Raw genomic sequence first — 20,755 nt, forward strand, 5'->3', positions numbered from 1 at the left:
ATGTAATGTAACTGAGAAAGGAAACACCAGGTCTTTTTACAAGCATCTTGTCTTTCAATCTTTATTAAGTATTGAACTGCCTTAACTGTAACTCTGATCTCTTCTTTGCAGTTCTCAAGTTACTAGGTTGGTTTGATGTCATGTAAAAGTCATGCTTAACGTAATATGTAATAATCAATACTTGACACACCACTATATATAAAACAAATTCAGCGGACATACCTGTAGAGCAAAACATCTCTGCTATGCAGTTCCATGCCTTGTCTTGTTCATCCTTCGAGATGTACTGAGGTGATGTTGTGTCATAAAGACATTTGTATGTCTCAACAGCTTCTACAAATTTTATGTTAAATAGTTCGTGGTCTGGAAGAGGCATACTTGTTAGTTGTGCACATGAGTAAGCACAAAAGACAACTGACAACAAAAAAGACAACTGTTTCCTACAAGGCTGCATGTCCCTCTCATTAGGCAGGGTTGTCACATGTATTTACCTAGTTGTATTAAACGGGAAGGGGAGCTATGGTCAAAGTGACCCATCTTTGTATCCCTCAGTATTTAGTTTGTTCTTAAATTCTTGTATGGTGTTTGCACACACTATTGTTTCATCCCATTTGTTCCAAACATCAACCACTCTGTGTTGAATTTTTTTTTTTTAGATCTTTTCTATAACTATCCTTTTTTGAGTTTCTTTTCATGTCCTCTTGTTTTTCTTTTATCCCACTTTAATAAGTCATCTCTGTCAAGAACTTCCATGCCTTTCATGATTTTGTAAATGGACGATAGATCTCCTCTTTCTCTTCTTTGTTCCAGGGTTGATACTTCCAGTTTAGACAATCTTTGCTCGTATGTCAATTCTGAGAGTGCTGCTGGGGCCAGCTTTGTCATTGCTCTTTGGATTCCTTCTATTTTCCGTATATTCCTTTTTGTACTGGGTGTCCATAGTGTCGTAGTGTACTCCAATCTTGGTCTTATCAGTGTAACTAGTATTTTCTTTACCATTTCCTCATCCAAGTAATTAAAAGCCACCTTTACTGATCTCAGTAAATTATAGGTTTCTCCAATTATTTTGTTTATATGCTTGTCTGGGGACTAGTGCTGGGCAAATACCGCTAATTTCAATATCGGAATTATTGGTGAACAACAATACAGTTACCGAAATTACTGACAGTTTACCGGTAAAAGACTCGTGAGGTAGTAGTGATGTCACAAGTTCGAGTCGAGTTCGAAAAATCAATGTTTTTGTCCTTTAATAAGCTATATCTCTAGTTCTATTTTACATATTGTTTTTATTGTTATGTCATTGTAAAGGGAAAAGGTCATACTTTAATTGGTGCTACTATAGTATGCTATCTACCATGCGAGTGAGTGAATGGAGGGTGTCTGAGTGTGGGTGTGGTGTATACATTTTCGTTCGTGTCATGTTTGGAGGTGGTAGTGGTAGGCAGCTACCAGTAAGTTACAGGTTTTATCGAACAACCTTAACGATAGCTTACCGGCAAACATTCTGCTACCGTTAAAGCTTCGTTAACCGATAACACGATAAGCTATACCATAACATTCAGAGAGCGGTAACTTCGGTAAGCACGTCTCGGCTTGGTGGTACTGAGTGACGGTAGTGACGGGCCCAGTGCCCCGCTAATTTCACCGGTTAAACTTTTACCATTAAGCAAGTATGTACCGCTAAGGTCTCGGTCATTTTTTTACCATTAAAACCGTTTTTCCTGCACTTTTTTAATTTCTCAATAGAATTAATGTTATTTCTGTGATCAGCATACGAAACTGTATTAATTGTGAAAGTTTCATAAAAAAAAATCCGCGTGTCGCCAAACGAAGACCCATATATGTATATATATATATGCTTAAGTGATGAAAATGCCAGTATGCTTCTGTTTCTAAATAAGAATATGAACTAATTTGTATGAAAAAATAATTGAATTGAATAAGAAACATGCCGACAGTGAAATTTAATATATCCTTGAGTATTCACCTTGGTCTTTGGATCACATACTGGGCTAATTTGTATGAAATAAATATTAAGACAAGGGAGCATAAAAACAGTTTTTAGGAAAACATTTATTACAAATTTGTCAGGTTAGGTTAGGTTAGTTTTTAGGAAAACATTTATTACAAATTAGTCAAAGCTCATTATATGTGTGTGTATTAACAAAACTCCCACTCCCACATGCACCTTCCAAACATGAACCCATGCATGCAGACGACAAAAGTTTACACACCACACCCACCCTCAGACACCCTCCATTCACTCACTCGCACGGTAGATAGCATACTAAAGTAGCACCCTTTAATTTAAGAAAAAACAATGGAATCTAACTTTTTTTTTCATTCATTTTAACGGACTTTCACAGCATTTTTCACTATTCAAAATAAAAAAGATAAAGTTGTTACCAAGTCTATCCTTTCATTCCCTGCATAGGCAGTTAATATGGACACCTTCATGTTTAAGATATATCATCTTCACTATACAACATTATACAACATAGAAATATTCACTACACGTAACATACACATGTGACTGAAACAGTTTAGTGGGGAATTATACTTTATTGGAAAGGGTAATTATACATAAGTTCACCAGAGAAGTTGAACAACTTTTATGACACACTCATGTATAAGAACTCCCAGATTCCCTTGTACCGCTAAAGTCTCTGTAAATTTTTACCATTAAAACCGTTTCTTCGGCACTTTCTTTAATTTCTCCAAAAAATTAATGTTATTTCTGTAATGCTGATACGAAACTATACACGACACACACACACACACGCAGCTCTCTTCCGGGAGGGAAATGGCTGTCGATCACGAGTCCAACACGTGATCCAAAGACCAAGGTGAATCTCACACACACCTGTCCAGGGTTGAAATAATTTCAGTATCGCTGCTCTCTGAGTCGTTACTCCAACTCTCGTGGGCGGGGAGTTGCGTGTAAGGTCACCCATAGATCGGTCATACGAGCTCTGAGCTCTCTTCCGAGAGGGAAATAGCTGTCGATCACGAGCCCAGCACGTGATCCAAAGACCAAGGTGAATACTCAAGGATATATTAGATTTCATTGTCAGCATGTTTCTTATTTATTTCCTCAATTATTTTTTTATACAAATTAGTTCATATTCTTATTTAGAAACAGAAGCATATTTACATTTTCATCACTTAAGCAATTTCGTCTGTTTGAAATTAATTCACCTGCTCGCGAAAACACTCGTTCAGATGGCACAGATGTCGCTGGAATGCAAAAATAATATTTTGCCTTGTCCTGCAATAAAGGGAAGGCCTGTGAATGATTTTTCCACCAGCGTAGAGGATCTTCGTGTCGGGCAATAATGCCTTCCTCTAGGTACCTCCTCATGTCCACATTTGGTCCAACACATGTTGTTTGTGCTGCCTTCAGACACTCTTTCACAATCTTATCATGTTCTCCCCACAAGTCGAGCTGTCTTTTTGGTTGTGTTGGTCTCTGATGTTGAGCTGCTTGTGTTGCTGGAGCTGGCACAGGCGCCTGGGAATCACTTCGTGCACGCATTGAGTTTATAAGCCTTTCCTGCACCTCATTTATGTTTCCTTTATCAACGAAATGAAGTTTCTTAAACCTTGGGTCTAACAATGTTCCCACTGCAAGAATAAATCCTCTCTCAAGTCCTAAAAATTTCCTATCTAATCGCGCTCCCAACTCCAGACCCAAAGGAAAAGTTTCATAGAGCTCTCTTCTATATTCGTCCGTTGAATACATGCAACTTCGAAGGGCTTTGATCAGTGGAATAACTTTTGACAGGCAAGTCATTTTTTCTGCCGAAAGTTCTTTAGTCACCACATCAAAAGGTTCAAGGACACAGATGGCTTTGCTGAGACATTCTAACTCATCACCAGATAGGCACATGTTATTTCTACCTAACACGCACAAAGTTGATGTCACTGCTTCGTGTTGCTCCTGGAACCTTTCAAACATATAGAATGTTGAGTTCCATCTTGTCTCCACGTCCATTATCAGTTTTTTTCTCTCACCTCCTTGTTGTACCTGCTGGGCACATAACTTGTCTGAAGCTTTAACACTATGGTGAAAGAATGACACAATCGCTTTCACCTTTTCTTGTACTTTCTTCACATCATTAGTGTTCTTCAGAGCATTTTGAACCACAAGATTCAGAGAGTGGGCGAAACATGGAATGTGATTTACCTTCATGTCTGTCACTGCTTTTACTATGTTGGGAGCATTATCTGTCACGATACAACACACTTTTTCTAGCAAGTCCCACTCCTCACATATTTCTTTGAGTGCATCTCCTATGTTTTTTGATGTGTGGTCAACCATTAGTCTTTTTGTAGCCAGTAGCTTACATTTGAGCTCCCATTCAGGAGATATAAAATGAGCAGTTACACTTAGAAATGATTTAGTTTGCCTTGAGGTCCAAAGATCGGAAGTGAGAGCAACATAACTTGCCCCCTCCAACTCTTCTCGCACCTGTTGTTTTTGTTTTTCATAAAGAGAAGGAAAGTGTGTTTGCATGAGCTCCCTCCTACTTGGAAGCACATAACGAGGATCGATCACTTTCACAAACTCCTGAAAACCTTTATTTTCTACCAAGGATAGAGGTTGCATATCAGTCACTATCAATTTCAGTAGATGTGAATCAATGTTTTTTTTCTTTTCTGACCCATCTGGATATGCTTGCCTTCTGGTGAAAACACATTCCAGTGTTTGTTGTTGTGGCGCCGCTGATATGACCCTGCTGGATGGTCCAGGCTGCGATGGTCCTGGTTGTGATGGTCCAGTCAGTGATAGTGATTCAGATTCAGCGGACTGCAACGATGCAAGCGGTGGTGACCAGTCAGGTGTTTCTATGTTTAGCAGATCAAAGTACTCGGTAGAATGTCTTAAATGCCCCAGTAGTCCAGATGTAGTTCCTGTAAAGGTAAAAGTAACTTTGCATATGGTACATGTAACTATGTTTGATCCTGTCTGCTCCATGTATGTCCATACCGGACTTTTTCTCTTTCGTTTGGATTACATTGTAGAGACAGAGAGAACACTGCAACAAAGAAAGAAAAAAAAAACATTGTAAGGAATCATTTACTAAGTAGGCTATAATTATATTGATCATCGAATTAGTTTTCGTTAATGAAATACAGAGAGCATATACTATTACTTGAGTTTTAAGAAAAGACATACATCACAATATTTAATGTATCTCTTATCAGAGTTGGGCAAGCGCTCAAAAAGATTTGATCCACTCTCATTAAAGCACACAGTCACTTAATTCATCCCAATTAAAACTAGCAAATATTAGTTACTTGAGACTACGTGAATGATAATTACATGCGTATCACTATCAAAACATGATTTTTGAATAACACGTTACCTTGCCACTTCAATGGGCAGTGTTAATCCACCAGAATCTTTGATCATCTCTGCCCGTTTATTCTTGTCTCTGTTTTCCGTGAGTGTGTTATGGTATACTGCATTCCCTGCCCCAACCCATAGCTTTTATATATATATATATCCTTGTCAGTCATCACTCGTGCGAGTCTGATAAGTGTATTTGTGAACTTGTTTGCAATTAACTCCAATACAAGTACAGTACAAATAGATTGCAACATGCAAATGGTGTCTTTCATGTAAATATGCATATATTAATAAACATTAAGGATCTAAAACTTTCATAGCAGCAATACAAAGTTAAATATGAAGATCTGGTAAGTGTGGAAACCGTGTCTCTCCAATCTCCCCGTGACCTAACATGATAACAGTGACGGCCGTGGTCATTCAGCTGGCAGCTGCCCGGGGGCTCAGGCACGCTACGGCCCTCAGCCACACCCATCACAACAACAATTTCAACAATCAAGCTGAGCAAGGAATACAATGCTGAAATTATTGGCTCATTCGTAAACAAACAGACGATACACATGACTCCTCGTCACAAAACACCTTATTACAATCCGGGCATGGAAGTTTATAAACCCCGTGGTTTATTTCATCTGATTGGTTCCTAAACAAAGCCCTAAGTAAAGCTAAAACTAGTCATTATGGATCCACTTCCCATTCCACTAAGAACTTCGTATGGGACAAAAAATGTATCAAATTGCCTTATAATAAGTCCATCAATGATTGTTCATATTTTCTGCCAAAGAAAGACATAAACTTTGTATTTACCTCAATAACTTATCCAAGAAAATAGTTAATGTACACCAAAGACCTAGAGATGAAATAAATCCATGCTCGGATTGTAATAAGGTATATTGGGGACAAACAGGTAGAGATTTAAACACTAGAATGAAAGAACACAAGAACTCAGTTAGATATGCAAACAAAATTCCGCTGTTTTCCAACACGTAGATAAGGAAGGCCACCGTATGGATTGGAATAAAGCAAAAATAATTTTCAACTCAAAGTGCTGTTTCAAAAGGAAAATAATAGAATCCTCCTTGATTAGGCAATTTCCTAATTTTAACATCTCAAATGGACAATGGTCACCAGACTGCATTACTACCTGGGCAGTCAATAAATTATTACCATCTTTGGTGAAGGCGGGTGATTTGCCACCCAAAGCATTAGATGCCACTTGGCACTTGAGCCCTGCCCATGTTCCTTCTTCTTTCTCTATATAAGACATGCCTTTTGCTCCACTACTCTGTATTCCACTGAAGAGGATCACAATCTGTGATCGAAAGATATGGATATCACCTATTTCATTTCTTCTTATCCAACATAGTGGGTTTTTGCTGAAATTGTATAACAGTGTTCTCATCCACGCAGCGAAGCAACCACCCCCCTCCTCCTCCCAACCAAACCCTCCTGTGACCACCACACCCTATGTCAATACGCACCCTCCCCCTCTTCCCACCCACTCCATCCATCCTCCCCCCAACTGACCAACCTTGCAACCCTCAAACCCCATCCCGGCAGCGCGGTCAAGTAGAAAAGAAAGGCTGTGTGGCATACAGCCTCTCTTACTGCCCCCTAGAGGGTGATAGGGGGCAGTAGAAAAGAGAGGCTGTATGCCACACAGCCTCTTTTCTACTGCCCCCTGTCCCCCTCTGAATAGTTACACTATTCCACCTCCTCCACACAAGGTGTGTCTTACATAAACACAATCACAAGGGCTCAAACAAAGCCCGTGGGAGTGATACTTCACTCCCGAATTTCGAAAAAAAAGGGTCACCAACACCCCCCCTACCCCCTCCACCAGTATCAGTGCGTTATCAAAGTAAGAGGCAGGAGCATGCCGCCTACCCACTACCCAGCCTCCCAGTTTAAATATCTCCTGAAAAATCAATGTTTATGTCCTTTAATAAGCTATATCTCTGGTTCTATTATAAATTGTTATGTCATTGTGAAGGGAAAAAGTCATACTTTAATTTGTTAAGAAAAAATAAAGGAAACTGTAACCTTTTTTTCATTTATTCTAACAGATTTTCACAGCATTTTTCACTAATCAAAATAAAAAAATAATGAAAAAATGAAAATAAAATAAAACATAATCTTAACAAGTTGTTACCAAGAGTCTAATCTTTCATTTTCTGCATAGGCAGTTGATATAAACATCTTCATGTTCAAGATATATCATCTTCACTATACAATATTATACAACAAAAATATTCACTACACGTAACATATACATGTGACTGAAACAGTTTAGTGGGGGAATTATACTCTATTGGAAGGGGTAATTATACATAAGTTCACCAGAGAAGTTGAACAACTTTTATGACACGCTCACGTATAACAACTCCCAGATACCCTTGTACCGCTAAAGTCTAAATTTTTAGCATTAAAACCGTTTCTTCGGCACTTTCTTTAATTTCTCCAAAAAATTAATGTTATTTCTGTAATCAGCATACGAAACTATACACCACACACACACACACATGGCGGAAATTATGAACAAACATTTTAAATCAGTGTTTACAAGGGAGAACATACAACCTGAAGAGATCGAATGGAAAGAGAAAGTCCCCCTTATGAAAGAAATAGAAGTAACAAAGAATGAAATATTGAAACACTTGAGTAATCTTGATGTCTGAAAATCACATGGACCAGATGAAATAGCAAACTGGATTTTGAAAGAAAACAGGAATGAACTGGCAGACATAATACATAGCATAATAAACAGTTACTTGAAAGAAGGTAAAGTTCCAGAAGATTGGAAAAAAGCCAATATAGTACCTATATATAAAGGGGGAAATAAGGAAGACCCTACCAACTATAGGCCAGTCTCTCTAACAAGTACAATAGCAAAAATTTGTGAAAGAATTGTCAAAATTAGATGGGTAAAATATTTAGAAAATAACAATGTGCTAAATCCAAGGCAATTTGGATTCAGACAAGGACGATCATGTGTCACCAATTTAATATGTTTCTATTCAAGGCTAATAGATATAATACAAGAAAGAGATGGATGGGCTGATTGTGCATTTCTAGACCTAAAAAAAGCTTTTGACAAAGTACCACATAAGAAGTTGCTTAAGAAATTAGAAACTGAAGGAGGAATACAGGGCAAACTGCTAAATTGGATGGAAGACTTTTTGCAAGAAAGAAAAATGAGAGTAGTGATAAGACACCAACACTCAAAATGGGATGAAGTAATAAGCGGTGTTCCACAAGGAACAGTTCTGGCCCCAATAATGTTTGTTATATATATTAATGATATGGATGAAGGAATTGAAAGCTATATGAGCTTCTTTACAGATGATGCAAAACTATTGAAAAAAGTGAACACGGAAGAAGATTGTGAATCACTACAGAGAGATCTAAATGAAGTACAGGAATGGAGTAGGAAGTGGGAGATGGAGTTCAATACAAAGAAGTGTAGTATAATGGAATTTGGAAAAAGTAAAAATAGAATAACAGGATCATATAAATTGGGAGAAGGAATAAAAAAAAGTAGAAAATGAAAAGGACCTGGGAGTCATTGTTATGAATAATATGTCACCTGAGAAACATATAAATAAGATTTTTGGAGAAACCTATAATTTGATAAGAACAATCAAAGTTGCATTTACATACCTGGATGAAGAAATGGTGAACAAAATTCTAATCACCCTGATAAGACCAAGATTGGAATATGCAGCAACGATATGGTCACCAAGTGCAAAAAAATGTATAAAAAAACTTGAAAGAATACAAAGAGCAATTACAAAATTGGCACCAACACTCTCAAAACTATCATATGAAGAGAGACTAGCAAAACTTGAACTACAGACACTAGAGCAAAGAAGAGAGAGGAGATTTGATAGCTATTTACAGAATCATGAAAGGCATAGAAATTACTGATAAAGAAAATCTGATAAAATGGGATGACAGAAATACAAGAGGACATGGAAATAAAATAAAAATAAAAACAGCTATAGAAGAGACCTGAAAAGGAACAGCTTTCCTCACAGAGTAATTGACAGTTGGAACAAGTTAGATGAGAAAGTGGTGTGTGCAAAAACAATACATGAATTTAAAAATAGTTTAGATAAAATGAGATACGAAAACGGGACACCACGAGCATAGCTCCCCTTCCCATAAAATACAACTAGGTAAATACACACACACACACACAAACACACAGATCTCTTCCTAGAGTGAAATAGGTGTCGATCATGAGTCCAACACGTGATCCAAAGACCAAGGTTACCAAAGTGAATCACACACACACACCTGTCCAGGGCTGAAATAATTTCAGTATTGCTGCGCTCCGAGTCGTTACTCCAACTCTCGTGGGCAGGGAGTTGGGGGGGAGGTGTGTGTAAGGTCACAGCATTACCCATAGATCGGTCATACAAGCTCTGAGCTGTTCCGAGAGGGAAATAGCTGTCGATCATGTATATATATATATATATATATATATATATATATATATATATATATATATATATATATTATATATATATACATATATATATATATATATATATATAGTATATACACACACACACACACACATATATGGGTCTTCGTTTGGCAACATGCGGAATTTTTTCTATGAAACTTTCACAATTGATACAGTTTCGTATGCCGATCACAGAAATAACATTAATTCTATTGAGAAATTAAAAAAAGAGTGCCAAAAAAAATGGTTTTAATGATAAAAAATTACCGAAACCTTAGCGGTACATACTTGCTTAATGATAAAAGTTTAACCGGTAAAATTAGCCTGTCACCACCGTTACTCAGTACCACCAAGCCGAGACGTGCTTACCGAAGTTACCCTTCTCTGAGTGTTATGGTATAGCTTATCGAGTTATCGGTTAACGAAGCTTTACCGGTAGCAGAATTTTTGTCGGTAAGCTATCATTAAGTTTGTTGCCGATAAAACCGGTAATTTCATCGGTAGCTGCCCAGCACTACCTACAACCATACTTTGTGAGTATTCTATTATTGAACAAATGGTTCAGTAATGCCTTCTAATGTTGTATATTCCATCATTTGTTACTTATTTTCTACATTATTTATCATGTACTTCATATTTAATGCTTGTAAGTGTATGTAGCATTAATTCTCGGACATCATTAGAGTAAACCTCACGATAACAGAATTTTGTCTTTCTCAGCACAATCGTGTTCCCAAGGATGCCATCATAATGGGATTCTATTGTATTGTAATTGTATTGTATTGTATTGTAATGGCTATTGTATTAGCAATGCCGAGTACAAGATTTTGTTGTATTGGTGACATCTCTCATCTTCCCTCTGAGTCAGTCTGCATTTGACTTTTGCGTTGAAAGGGTCTCACTGAATGATTTCTCTTACCAGAATACAAAAGAATAAAAAAAAAGAGGTTGGCTCTTCCTCCAAATAACTTATAAATTATCTAGGGGAAAAAAAAAAGCTGATAGAATGAAATGGCTGGTATTTCTGAATCTAGAATGAATATACACAGAATCATGTCTACTACCCAAAGACCCCCTTTTTTTTTTCTTGATAATGGCATATAAAATAATTGTTAAGAAAAAGTACTTACTATTTCTTGAAGAATTAAGCTCTGAGTTTGTAGCAATGCCCTCATTTTTAACATGTAATCCTAGGAGATTGCAGGCCTTGTTGATTTCCATATCTCTCTCATCTAGAGGTTCTTCTTTGATGCTAGGCTCCTCCTTTATCCATATATATGAGCTGCAGTTTACTGCTTGTTCTGATTTGAAGGCAAAGAGAAATACAAGTTAGTCATTATTTTTCAAAAGATATTATGGTAAAAGCTTTCATATCTGACTAGAAAGTGACCATGAGGGAGATGGGGTTCTTAAATTCTGTAAAATATGGTCAAGAAAGATCTGTGGTATTTCAGCACATTGCAAACAAAGATCATCGCATATATTGGGATGCTGCTGAAATAATTTATAAATCAAAATATATTTTCAGAAGGAAAATAATCGAGTCTTCCCTGATTAAATATTTCCCTATTTTTGATATTTCAAATGTTCAATGGTCACCTGACTTCTTTACCACCTCAGTTGTCAATCAACTACTACCTTATTTACTCCAAGGGGACAAAAACTCACAAAACCCGCGGAGCGTCAGTCATGTAACCTGAGCTTTTTCCCTGTTCTTTTTTCTCACCTTACATTTTTGTATATATGTATATGTCTTCCACTATGTACTCATTCTGCTGAAGAGGATCACAGTTAGTGATCAAAATTTACAGAACTTTCGACATTAGTGTTTTGCGACAATGGGATAAAATTTATGTACAGTACTCTATATATTTATGAGTTCCATTTGACAAACATCCAATGAACAAGAATCTGTACATGTAAGCTCTTATATTTGTATCACCACCTGTTTAACAAGCACGTAAAGTCCCAACTTACAAAAGCTTAATCAAAGAAAGCTACATATACACTTGGCATCCTGCAATACTGACAGGAAACAAAATTCCTGCTAGAGTAGCACATTTCTTATTTTGTAAGCTACTGGTCACAAAGCTGAATCATTTATGGTAGGAACATTAATGTATACATATACTAATGGCTTTTTTTCCCCCTTACAAGGGAGGTAGCCAAAAACAAAGGCATAAAATCCACCCCTCCCTCCCTCTTATCTTGGCTCCTCCTGAATGATGGATCACCCTTGCATCTCGCCCACTGCCCTGGATCAGAAGTAATACTACTTTAGACAGTGTTTTTGTAATTACATACTAATTCTTTCATTTGATTACTATTCTTGTGGTAATTAATAGTTACAAATACCAAATCATCAGTGACACTGCTCACCCCAAAAAATCATGAATCAAAGAAGCATCCAACAGTAAAATCAATGGCTAACTCCTACCATTGGACAAGAGCCACACAATCCTGGGCCTCATTTTTTATAATCATATATCCTTCAGCCCACAAACCAAAGACCTAACAGTGAAATTCAGTTAGATAAACATAAGATCAGTAGCAAGCAAATGTTTTGGTCAGCAAAAGGAAACAAATCATAATCTATTAACAGTTCTTATGTAGTAGGTTCTTAGAGTGAACTCCTTGAATGAAAAGGAAAAGGAGAAGGAGTACGAAAAGAAGCTGAAGGAGGAGTGGGAGGGAGTAAAGGATAGAGCAGAGATGGGTGTGGAGGAGGAATGGGGATGGTTCAAGGAGGGAGTCTTAAAGTGTGCAAGGATGGTGTGTGGAACAAGAAGGACAGGGGGAAATAGAAGAAAGGGTAGTGAATGGTGGGATGAGGAAACAAAGAAGGTTGTAGAAGAGAAGAAGCGAGCATTCACAGATTGGTTACAAAAGAGGACAGGGGAGTCATATGAGAGGTACAAAGAAAAGAAAAGAGAAGTAAAGCAAAAGGTAAAGGAGGCAAAGAGGAGAGCAGATGTGAAATGGGGTAGGAGTATGACAGAAAATTTTGAAAGTAATAAAAAGATGTTTTGGAAAGAAATTAAGAGAGGAAGAGGAGGCGAATCAAGTAGGGAAGAAAAGGTAAAAGGTACAGATGGAGAGTTGATAATGGAAGAGATGGCAGTGAGGGGAAGATGGGCAGAATATTTTAGGGAGTTGCTAAATGTGAAGGAGGATAGGGAAGGAAAGATAGCTGCAGTGGGAAATACGAAGAAAATGAGAGTGATGAGTGAGGAGAACGGAGGAGAAATAAGGAAGGATGAGGTGAAGGCAGTTGTAAAGATGATGAAAGCAGGTAAGGCACCTGGTCTGGATGGATGTCATGCAGAGTGTCTGAAAAAGGGAGGTTCAGTGATGGTGGACTGGTTGGTGAGATTATTTAATGTTTGCTGGAGAGAGGGTAAAGTACCGGAGGACTGGAGTAGTGCCTGTATAGTTCCTCTTTACAAGGGAAAAGGGGACAAGTGTGAATGTAGTAATTTCAGAGGGATTAGCCTGTTGAGTGTAGTAGGGAAGGCTTATGGGAGAATCTTAATTGAGAGGATTAGGAGAGGAACAGAAGGAGTAATTGGTGAGGAACAGTGTGGATTTAGGACGGGTAGAGGTTGTGTAGATCAGATCTTTGTGGTAAGACAGATATGTGAGAAAGCTATAGGAAAGGGGAAGGATGTTTTTTGGGCTTTTATGGATCTGGAAAAGGCTTATGATAGGGTAGACAGAAAGGCACTGTGGGAGGTTATGCAGATTTATGGGATAGGAGGAAAGCTTTTGGGAGCTGTCAAGAGTTTTTATGTGAGTAGTAGAGCATGTGTTAGGATTGGAAATGGAGAGAGTGAGTGGTTTGAAGTAAAGGTGGGACTTCGTCAAGGATGCGTTATGTCGCCCTGGCTGTTCAACTTATACATGGATGGGGTGGTGCGAGAGGTGAATGCTAGGAGGGGGTCGCCGATTAAATGAAGCGGCCTTGCTGTGGATGTACTGTGTCTTGCGACACTGCTTCTGACCCAGGGCGGTGGGCAGGGTGCAGGGATGACCCGTCATCCAGGAGGTGCTCAGATGAGAGGAAGGGTGGGAGGGGTGTGGAGTGTATTTAGGGATGAAATGGGTGAGAGTGTTTTTGTGCCTTTCCTTTTGTGGCTACCTCCCTTGGAAGGGGGAAAAAGCCTTGGTATATGTATGTATGTAGTATACTTTACTATGACTTCACAGCATCTCAACAATCATGAAACATAAGACACCCTGAACATTTTTAGAAGCTCTGCCAAGGGATTCGAACCCTGACCTGTGTGTGCATAAACACAAAGCACAGGTCAGGGTTCAAATCCCTTGGCAGAGCTTCTAAAAATGTTCAATCTGTCTTAAACATACACAACTTGTCAGAGGGCTCGCCTAATATAGGGATTGGATGAAAATGAGACTACATCTTCTGCAGCTACGTGAAATGTGGTTGGGGACTTGTACAGTCCTTTTGAACCATCACATGTGGCTCAGCCACTAGCATCTTGGCTTTGTGATTATGCACACACAGGTCAGGGTTCAAATCCCTTGGCAGAGCTTTTAAAAATGTTCAGTCTGTCTTAAACATACATAAGACACCCTACCAACAGCAAAAACAAATCACCAAGAGCAATAACAGGTTATCTAAAAAAGAAAGAAAAAAAAATCCATAATAGAACATCTACATGTTGAATCCAAATTCCTCCCCAGGGAACAGCAGATGAAATTGAGAGACACACAGGTCTATGCAAGAACTCTATGTCTCATTCATCTAACCTATTTCATAACACAAGTTACACCAAGTCACTGCATCAAAATACTACATTGGAAGCATACTACACAAACATCTTATAGAACTTACCACCAGGGCCCATGCAACACACATACTCCAAGACTAACCACCAAACTCTCCCACACATCTAAAAAAATCCTTCCCATGGCAAACAAGATTTAAAACAGCATTACTGTATTCAAGCCACCATCCAGCTTTAAAATCCACATAAAAGATTGATAAATCACAAAAGACAAGCAAACTGGCAAGAATACAGAGGAAACAGAAAAGAACTGACACCTTTCCCATAGATTAGTTTCCATCCACAGAGATGTACCCATCTTGAGGACCATTACAAGAGATATTCTCACAGGCTACAGAAAAAGTAAAGATCTAACTTCACACTGGACATCCCCACTCCAAAAATAATAATAATAATAATACATACATCATGCATACATATACCATGGCTTTTTCCCCCTTACAAGGGAGGTAGCCAAAAAGAAAAAGGCATAAAAACCATTCCCACCCTTTCCATTCCTAAATACACTCCACTCCCCTCCACCCTCCCCTCTTATCTTGGGTGCCTGGATGACAGGTCATCCCTACATCTTGTCCACTGCCCTGGGTCAAAGATGTTTTTGTTGGACCACAGATTATGGAGCTGATGAGAAACCAAAATTTTGATGAAGAGCTAAATAATCTTGAAAAAGCTGCATGGCTCTTATTTAGGAATATTTGTGCAGTTTTTGAGGGAATCACAAAGCAAATAGCTATTCTGAAATCATAAAAGAGCCATGAAATTCTGTGAATCAATACGAGCATAAAATTCCACTTCCTAGACTCTCACTTGGACTTTTTCCTTGCAAATCTTGGAGCTGTCAGTGATGAGCATGGTGAGAGATTCCACCAGGACATTCTGAACATGGAAACCCAGTATCAAGGGAAGTGCAGCTTTTCAATGTTGGCTGATTAGTTGGACACTATGAAGGAATCTCCCAGAAGCAAAATTCACTTGAAAATAATTTATTTCTACATTTTAAAGGTAAGTTTAATTGAAATATTAGCCTTGTTCATTAGTTATAATTGTTTCAAATTTAATATGTTATCACAGGAAAACTATGCCTGATAGCAAAATTCTGAAAATATATTTGAAATCAGAAAAAATTCTATCATATTCACCTCCTTTTCCTTGTGGGAAAGGTATTTTAATCAATTTTGTTGACCAGTGTAATTATTGATATTGATTTGGTCCATAACAAACCATATACATTAGCACCTGCAACTTTTCGTTTCCTTGAACTACCTTCTACACTGTCTTGCTCTCTTCTATTTTTTTATTTCATTTCTTTAAGTGATAATCTAGAATTTTCGAGAAAAAAATCTTGCCTTGCTAACTCCATTCTTTTCCTCATTCCTCTCCATGGCTACACTGACAAGTTCCCTCATTCTAGTTCATTCTTCCTCAGTAGTATTCATCCTAATCCATACATGACCTGCTGACTACCACATTTGCCACAGCCCATGACCAAAACTTAATTTCAATGACTGTGTACTTCTTTTTTCCACTTTAATTTGAAGAAAGAAAAAAAAAAGAAAAAAAAAATCAACCAGGAACAGCCGAGTCATTTCCAATAATTGTGAATGAAATGGCTTTCTTAGACCTACCTCTGCCAATTTTCATGAACTGCTGATTACCACATTTGCCATGGCCCATGACCAAAACTTAATTTTAATGACTGTGTACTTCTTTTTTTCCACTTAAAGTTAAAAAAAATCTATTCAACCAGGAACAGCTGAGTCATTTCCAATAATTGTGAATGAAATGGTTTCCTTTCCACCCATGGAATAATTTGAGCTTTCCACACTGCAATTATGACACCTATTCTTTTATCTACTGCATCCCTGATAAGCGATTCAATTTTTTCAAGTACTCTCACCACCCTTACTCATCTGATATTGTTCCTTCCCTAAAGTTCTGTTTACACTGTGTTGCTTTTGATGCTAGACACTAGCTTCTTTATTTGCTATTGAAATGCCAGATGCAAGTGGTAAAATTGAACATGTTTAACTTTATTGTAGTGTCAAACAGACACTGCGAATTAATTCTTTTAGTTGCTAGCGAATTAAGATGCTTGTCCAAGGTGAATAAAAGCAGTGCCATGTAAATGACACTTTACTACTGTTCCACTATATCTCTTCATTAAACTGATTCCTCCTGATTAATTTCCTGAACAATCACTACTGTACTTTACCTGAAGACTCCTCTGAGGTCTCAGCAAAGCTCTCCAATTTGAAACCTGGTTGACAGGGATCCTTGTCCCTTTCGATTACAAGTTCTTCCATTGCACTGGTTTTACTTTCATTCACTCCTATGGTTTCTTCTATTTCTTCGAGTGAGATTACTAGTGATAATATCACTTCAAGAATTGTTTTCCATATTGTGAATCCATCAGCTGTTTGTCTTCTTCTGTAATAAAGATTAACTTTGCATCACTAAATGGTGATCATTGAATACTTAGAAGCACTAAGAGAAACAAATTTAGAGCCAACATCAATGGTAGAAATATTAAGCAATTTAGTCTTGGAACAATGAATTCATAGTTTCCTCTTTAATAGAATAACGGGATCAATGATGGGTACCTGATCATTACATACTTATGAAACTCTACAAGAAACAAACTTAAAGCTAATATCAATGGTAAGAATATTAAGCAGTTTAGTCTTGGAGCAATGAATTCATAGTTTCCTCTTTAATAAAGAGACAAATGATAGACATCTGATAATGATGATCCTGCCCTTCACCTCTATCTAAAGGGGTGACCTTAGGTATTCAAACATTCCTATCAAATTCATCTATGTTTAGCCCACCTTTTCACCAGGGGTGGTCAATTCGGTCACCCGCGTACCTGGGACACCCAGAGTTTGTTTGTGAGCAATCATGAGTTGCTCCAAAGGATCCCACTGGGCAACTACTGTAAAACTGGAATTGTCCACCCCTGATATACATATATATATATATATATATATATATGTATATATATATATATATATATATAAATATATACATGTATATATATATATATGTCTATAAATATATATATATATATATATATATATATGTATATGTATAAGTATAAGTGTATTTGGGCAGGAGTTTTTCTCTAATGCATATATCATCAAAAGTGATGGGTAGTTATGCATTAATTATTTTCTTAAAGGTATTTTCCATATACCTTATTATAGATTTGTGTTCCTTAGAAAGGAAATTTATGACTTTAGCTAATATGACTACATACAGCCAAGTCATAAATTTCCTTTCTAAGGAACACAAATCTATAATAGAGTATAAGGAAAATACCTTTAAGAAAATAATTACTGCACAACTACCCATCACTTTTGATGATATATATACACATATATAAATATACATATATATATATATATATACAGGTGTATATATATATATATATACACATATATATATATATATATATATATATATATATATATATATATGTATATATATATATATATATAACATGCACATGTTGAGGCTAATACAGCTACGAGGACACCTGCAACCTTGAGTTGCTCCAAAGAATACCACTGGGCAACTACTTTAAAACTAGAATTGTCCACCCCAGTTCACTTGAGGAGAATAGATAACCAGTGACTGCTCCGTTCCTCCTTTCAACTGGTGTGACACAAAGGATTATAAAGGAAGAGCATGCCAAGAGGGGACCTTTTGGTCTATAATCAACCTATTGTTCCACGTCTCTTGCAGGAGACCCATGGGGCTTGAGTAACCCCTTTGGCCCAGAGGTCACGGAAGGAATATTTTGTTGTGCGGGAATACCTAGTGTGAGTATAGGATGATGTATTCAGTGTTCTATGAGAGTTGATTGCCTCTTGGAAAGTTTGATACCTTGGCCAGGCCTATTCCATGCTTATGCGGGTCTTGATACTCTGTGGGGATGATGTCATGGGCTTGTTGTCGTTGTTAGAGTTGTATTTTTTTTTTTTTTTATCAGTGTCAATAGTTGTGGTGGAAGAGGCAGAAATGATGGCAGGAGTAGTGGTGATGGTGGTGGGAGTGGTGGTGATGGTAGTAGGATCAGTGGTGATTGTTGTGCTTATCCAGGAAAAAAAAAAAAAAAAGATCCCCAGACAAAACACCATTTAATATATTTTACCCATAATGGTGATGTGGCCATGTTATGGTGATGGTGATCATGACGCTGATGGTGATCATGATGCTGATGGTGATGATCATAGTAGTGATATAGTAAGTTTATTTGGCATTGCGCCAATATACATGAAGTGCAGATAATGAAAAGAACACATAGTTCGAAATAACAATTACAAATGCCGAGGATGATGGTGATGATAATTACTATGATGACAATTGCTATGATGATGTGATGGTGATGATGGCAGTAATTTGGTGGTGGTGGTGATGGTTATGGTGATGTGGTGATAAACTGGTGGTGATATTTATGGTACTGGGAATGTGGTGGTGGGGATGGCTATGATGGAGATAAACCAGTGGTGATGTAATGGTGTTGATAGAAATATTTACAAGCTAACCAAGAGGTAATTGTTACGTAGTTGATACACATTATTCTTTGCTACAACTATGATACAGATATACTTTCACTGGTAACCAAACTGGTAAAATAAATCATGAGCTACTTCGTCCGGGGAGGGGGGGGGGTTTACACACTCGTTGTGATAGTAGTGCTGGTAATGAGTTGCTGAAGTAATTGCTTACTATAACTATGTGCGCTATAAGGTGGGATCGGTTCTTGTCAATGGACCGGTTTTCATTGAAAATTTCACCTATTATTTATCACTTCATAACTACGCTGTTTGCCAAAAGAGGACGTTGCCAATATTCTTACCTTAGTCACTTGTTAACATATTTACCCAATATGATTGCTACATCAACTGATTTTAAAGGAAATGGATATTTCACTTGTCTCCCTTTTGTTTATATTGTGTAGGAATTGTCGAGTGTCGAGCAGTAGCATTCGATTGTGAATGAAAAATTTTTTTGCTCTCCGGAATCTACTGCCTCTAATTACTTTTACTTTATGTATATAAGTATATATATATATATATATATATATATATATATGTGTGTGTGTGTGTGTGTGTGTGTGTATATATATATGTATATATATATATATATATATATATATATATATATATATATATATATATATATTTGTGTGTGTGTGTGTGTGTGTGTGTATTTATATGTAAATGTATATATATATATATATATATATATATATATGATGTAAGCGGAATAGGAAACACAGGAGTCTTGGTCTTGAGTTTATTCCTGACTAGTTTCGCAGGTATGCTTTTTCAAAGGAATATGGAATATGAATATGAAAAAGCATACCTGCGAAACTAGTCAGGAATAAACTCAAGACCAAGACTCCTGTGTTTCCTATTCCGCTTACATCAACCTGTCAGAATGTCTCAACATATATATATATATATATACATATATATATATATATACATATATATATATATATATATATACACATATATATATATTTATATATAAATATATGCACATATATATAAATATATATATATATATTTATATATATATATACATATATATATATATATATATATATTCTCTTGTTGATAGACGATATTAAATAATACTTCTGTTTCTGCATTGTTAATTTAACAGTCCAACACCATAAACTAGCAAGTGAAATAGAAGTTATCAACTAAAAGATAATCAATGCAGAAACAGCAATATTATTTAATCTCGTCTGTCAACATGAAAATATTCTTCCTGGATACACTAATAAATATATAATAGTGACATCAGTGGCTATTAAAAAAAAAAAAAAGAGAGAGAGAGAGAGATTGGCAAAACAAGGGGTTAGGTTACTTCAGTTCAGGTCTCACAGCTGCAATTCTTACCTCTATAATTGGCTAACTCTTATCATTGAGGATTTTGAATACCATGCATAAGTATTGCAAAAATTAATGTTAATGTTGGTAGTGATTTAGAAAAAAATTAAGACTTGGAAATATCTTCATATATATGAACATGTGTATTTTGTGTGCTTTGATTGATCATACATTGCTCTAAGGGGATGGAGCTCCATCTTGTCTTTCCCAGTATGAA

At 36.9% G+C, this 20,755-nt stretch overlaps 1 protein-coding gene across 3 annotated transcripts; it reads right to left on the reverse strand.

Annotated features, from left to right (window-relative positions):
• Nucleotides 1-369: 369 nt before the first annotated feature.
• LOC143031202 (E3 SUMO-protein ligase ZBED1-like) lies at nt 370-19,620 on the reverse strand. Of its 3 annotated transcripts, none has more exons than XM_076194741.1 (4): nt 19,494-19,620; nt 16,845-17,059; nt 10,955-11,125; nt 370-4,914 (listed from the first exon to the last, which is right to left on the reverse strand). In XM_076194741.1, exons 2-4 carry the CDS (start codon nt 16,933-16,935, stop codon nt 3,116-3,118), a joined length of 2,061 nt encoding a protein of 686 aa, XP_076050856.1. In that variant the 5' UTR covers nt 16,936-17,059; nt 19,494-19,620; the 3' UTR covers nt 370-3,115. The 3 variants fall into 3 exon arrangements, with proteins under 3 accessions (XP_076050856.1, XP_076050857.1, XP_076050859.1); XM_076194742.1 differs by having other exon boundaries at nt 19,519-19,618; XM_076194744.1 differs by lacking the exons at nt 16,845-17,059; nt 19,494-19,620 and having other exon boundaries at nt 370-5,039; nt 10,955-11,085.
• Between the last annotated feature and the right edge of the window lie 1,135 nt (nt 19,621-20,755).

This window comes from Oratosquilla oratoria, chromosome 12, assembly GCF_046742065.1.
Source record: "Oratosquilla oratoria isolate Oo_2021 chromosome 12, ASM4674206v1, whole genome shotgun sequence".
NCBI classification, from domain to species: domain Eukaryota; kingdom Metazoa; phylum Arthropoda; class Malacostraca; order Stomatopoda; family Squillidae; genus Oratosquilla; species Oratosquilla oratoria.

Bases quoted from the DNA above. Each gene is read 5' to 3' on its own strand.
- LOC143031202 (XM_076194741.1), bottom strand. From the start codon at position 16,935: ATGGAAGAACTTGTAATCGAAAGGGACAAGGATCCCTGTCAACCAGGT. The intron at 11,126-16,844 runs GTAAAGTACAGT...CCTTCAAATCAG, and splicing joins GACCTCAGAGGAGTCTTCAG to AACAAGCAGTAAACTGCAGC. The intron at 4,915-10,954 runs GTAAGTACTTTT...TTACCTTTACAG, and splicing joins GCTTAATTCTTCAAGAAATA to GAACTACATCTGGACTACTG.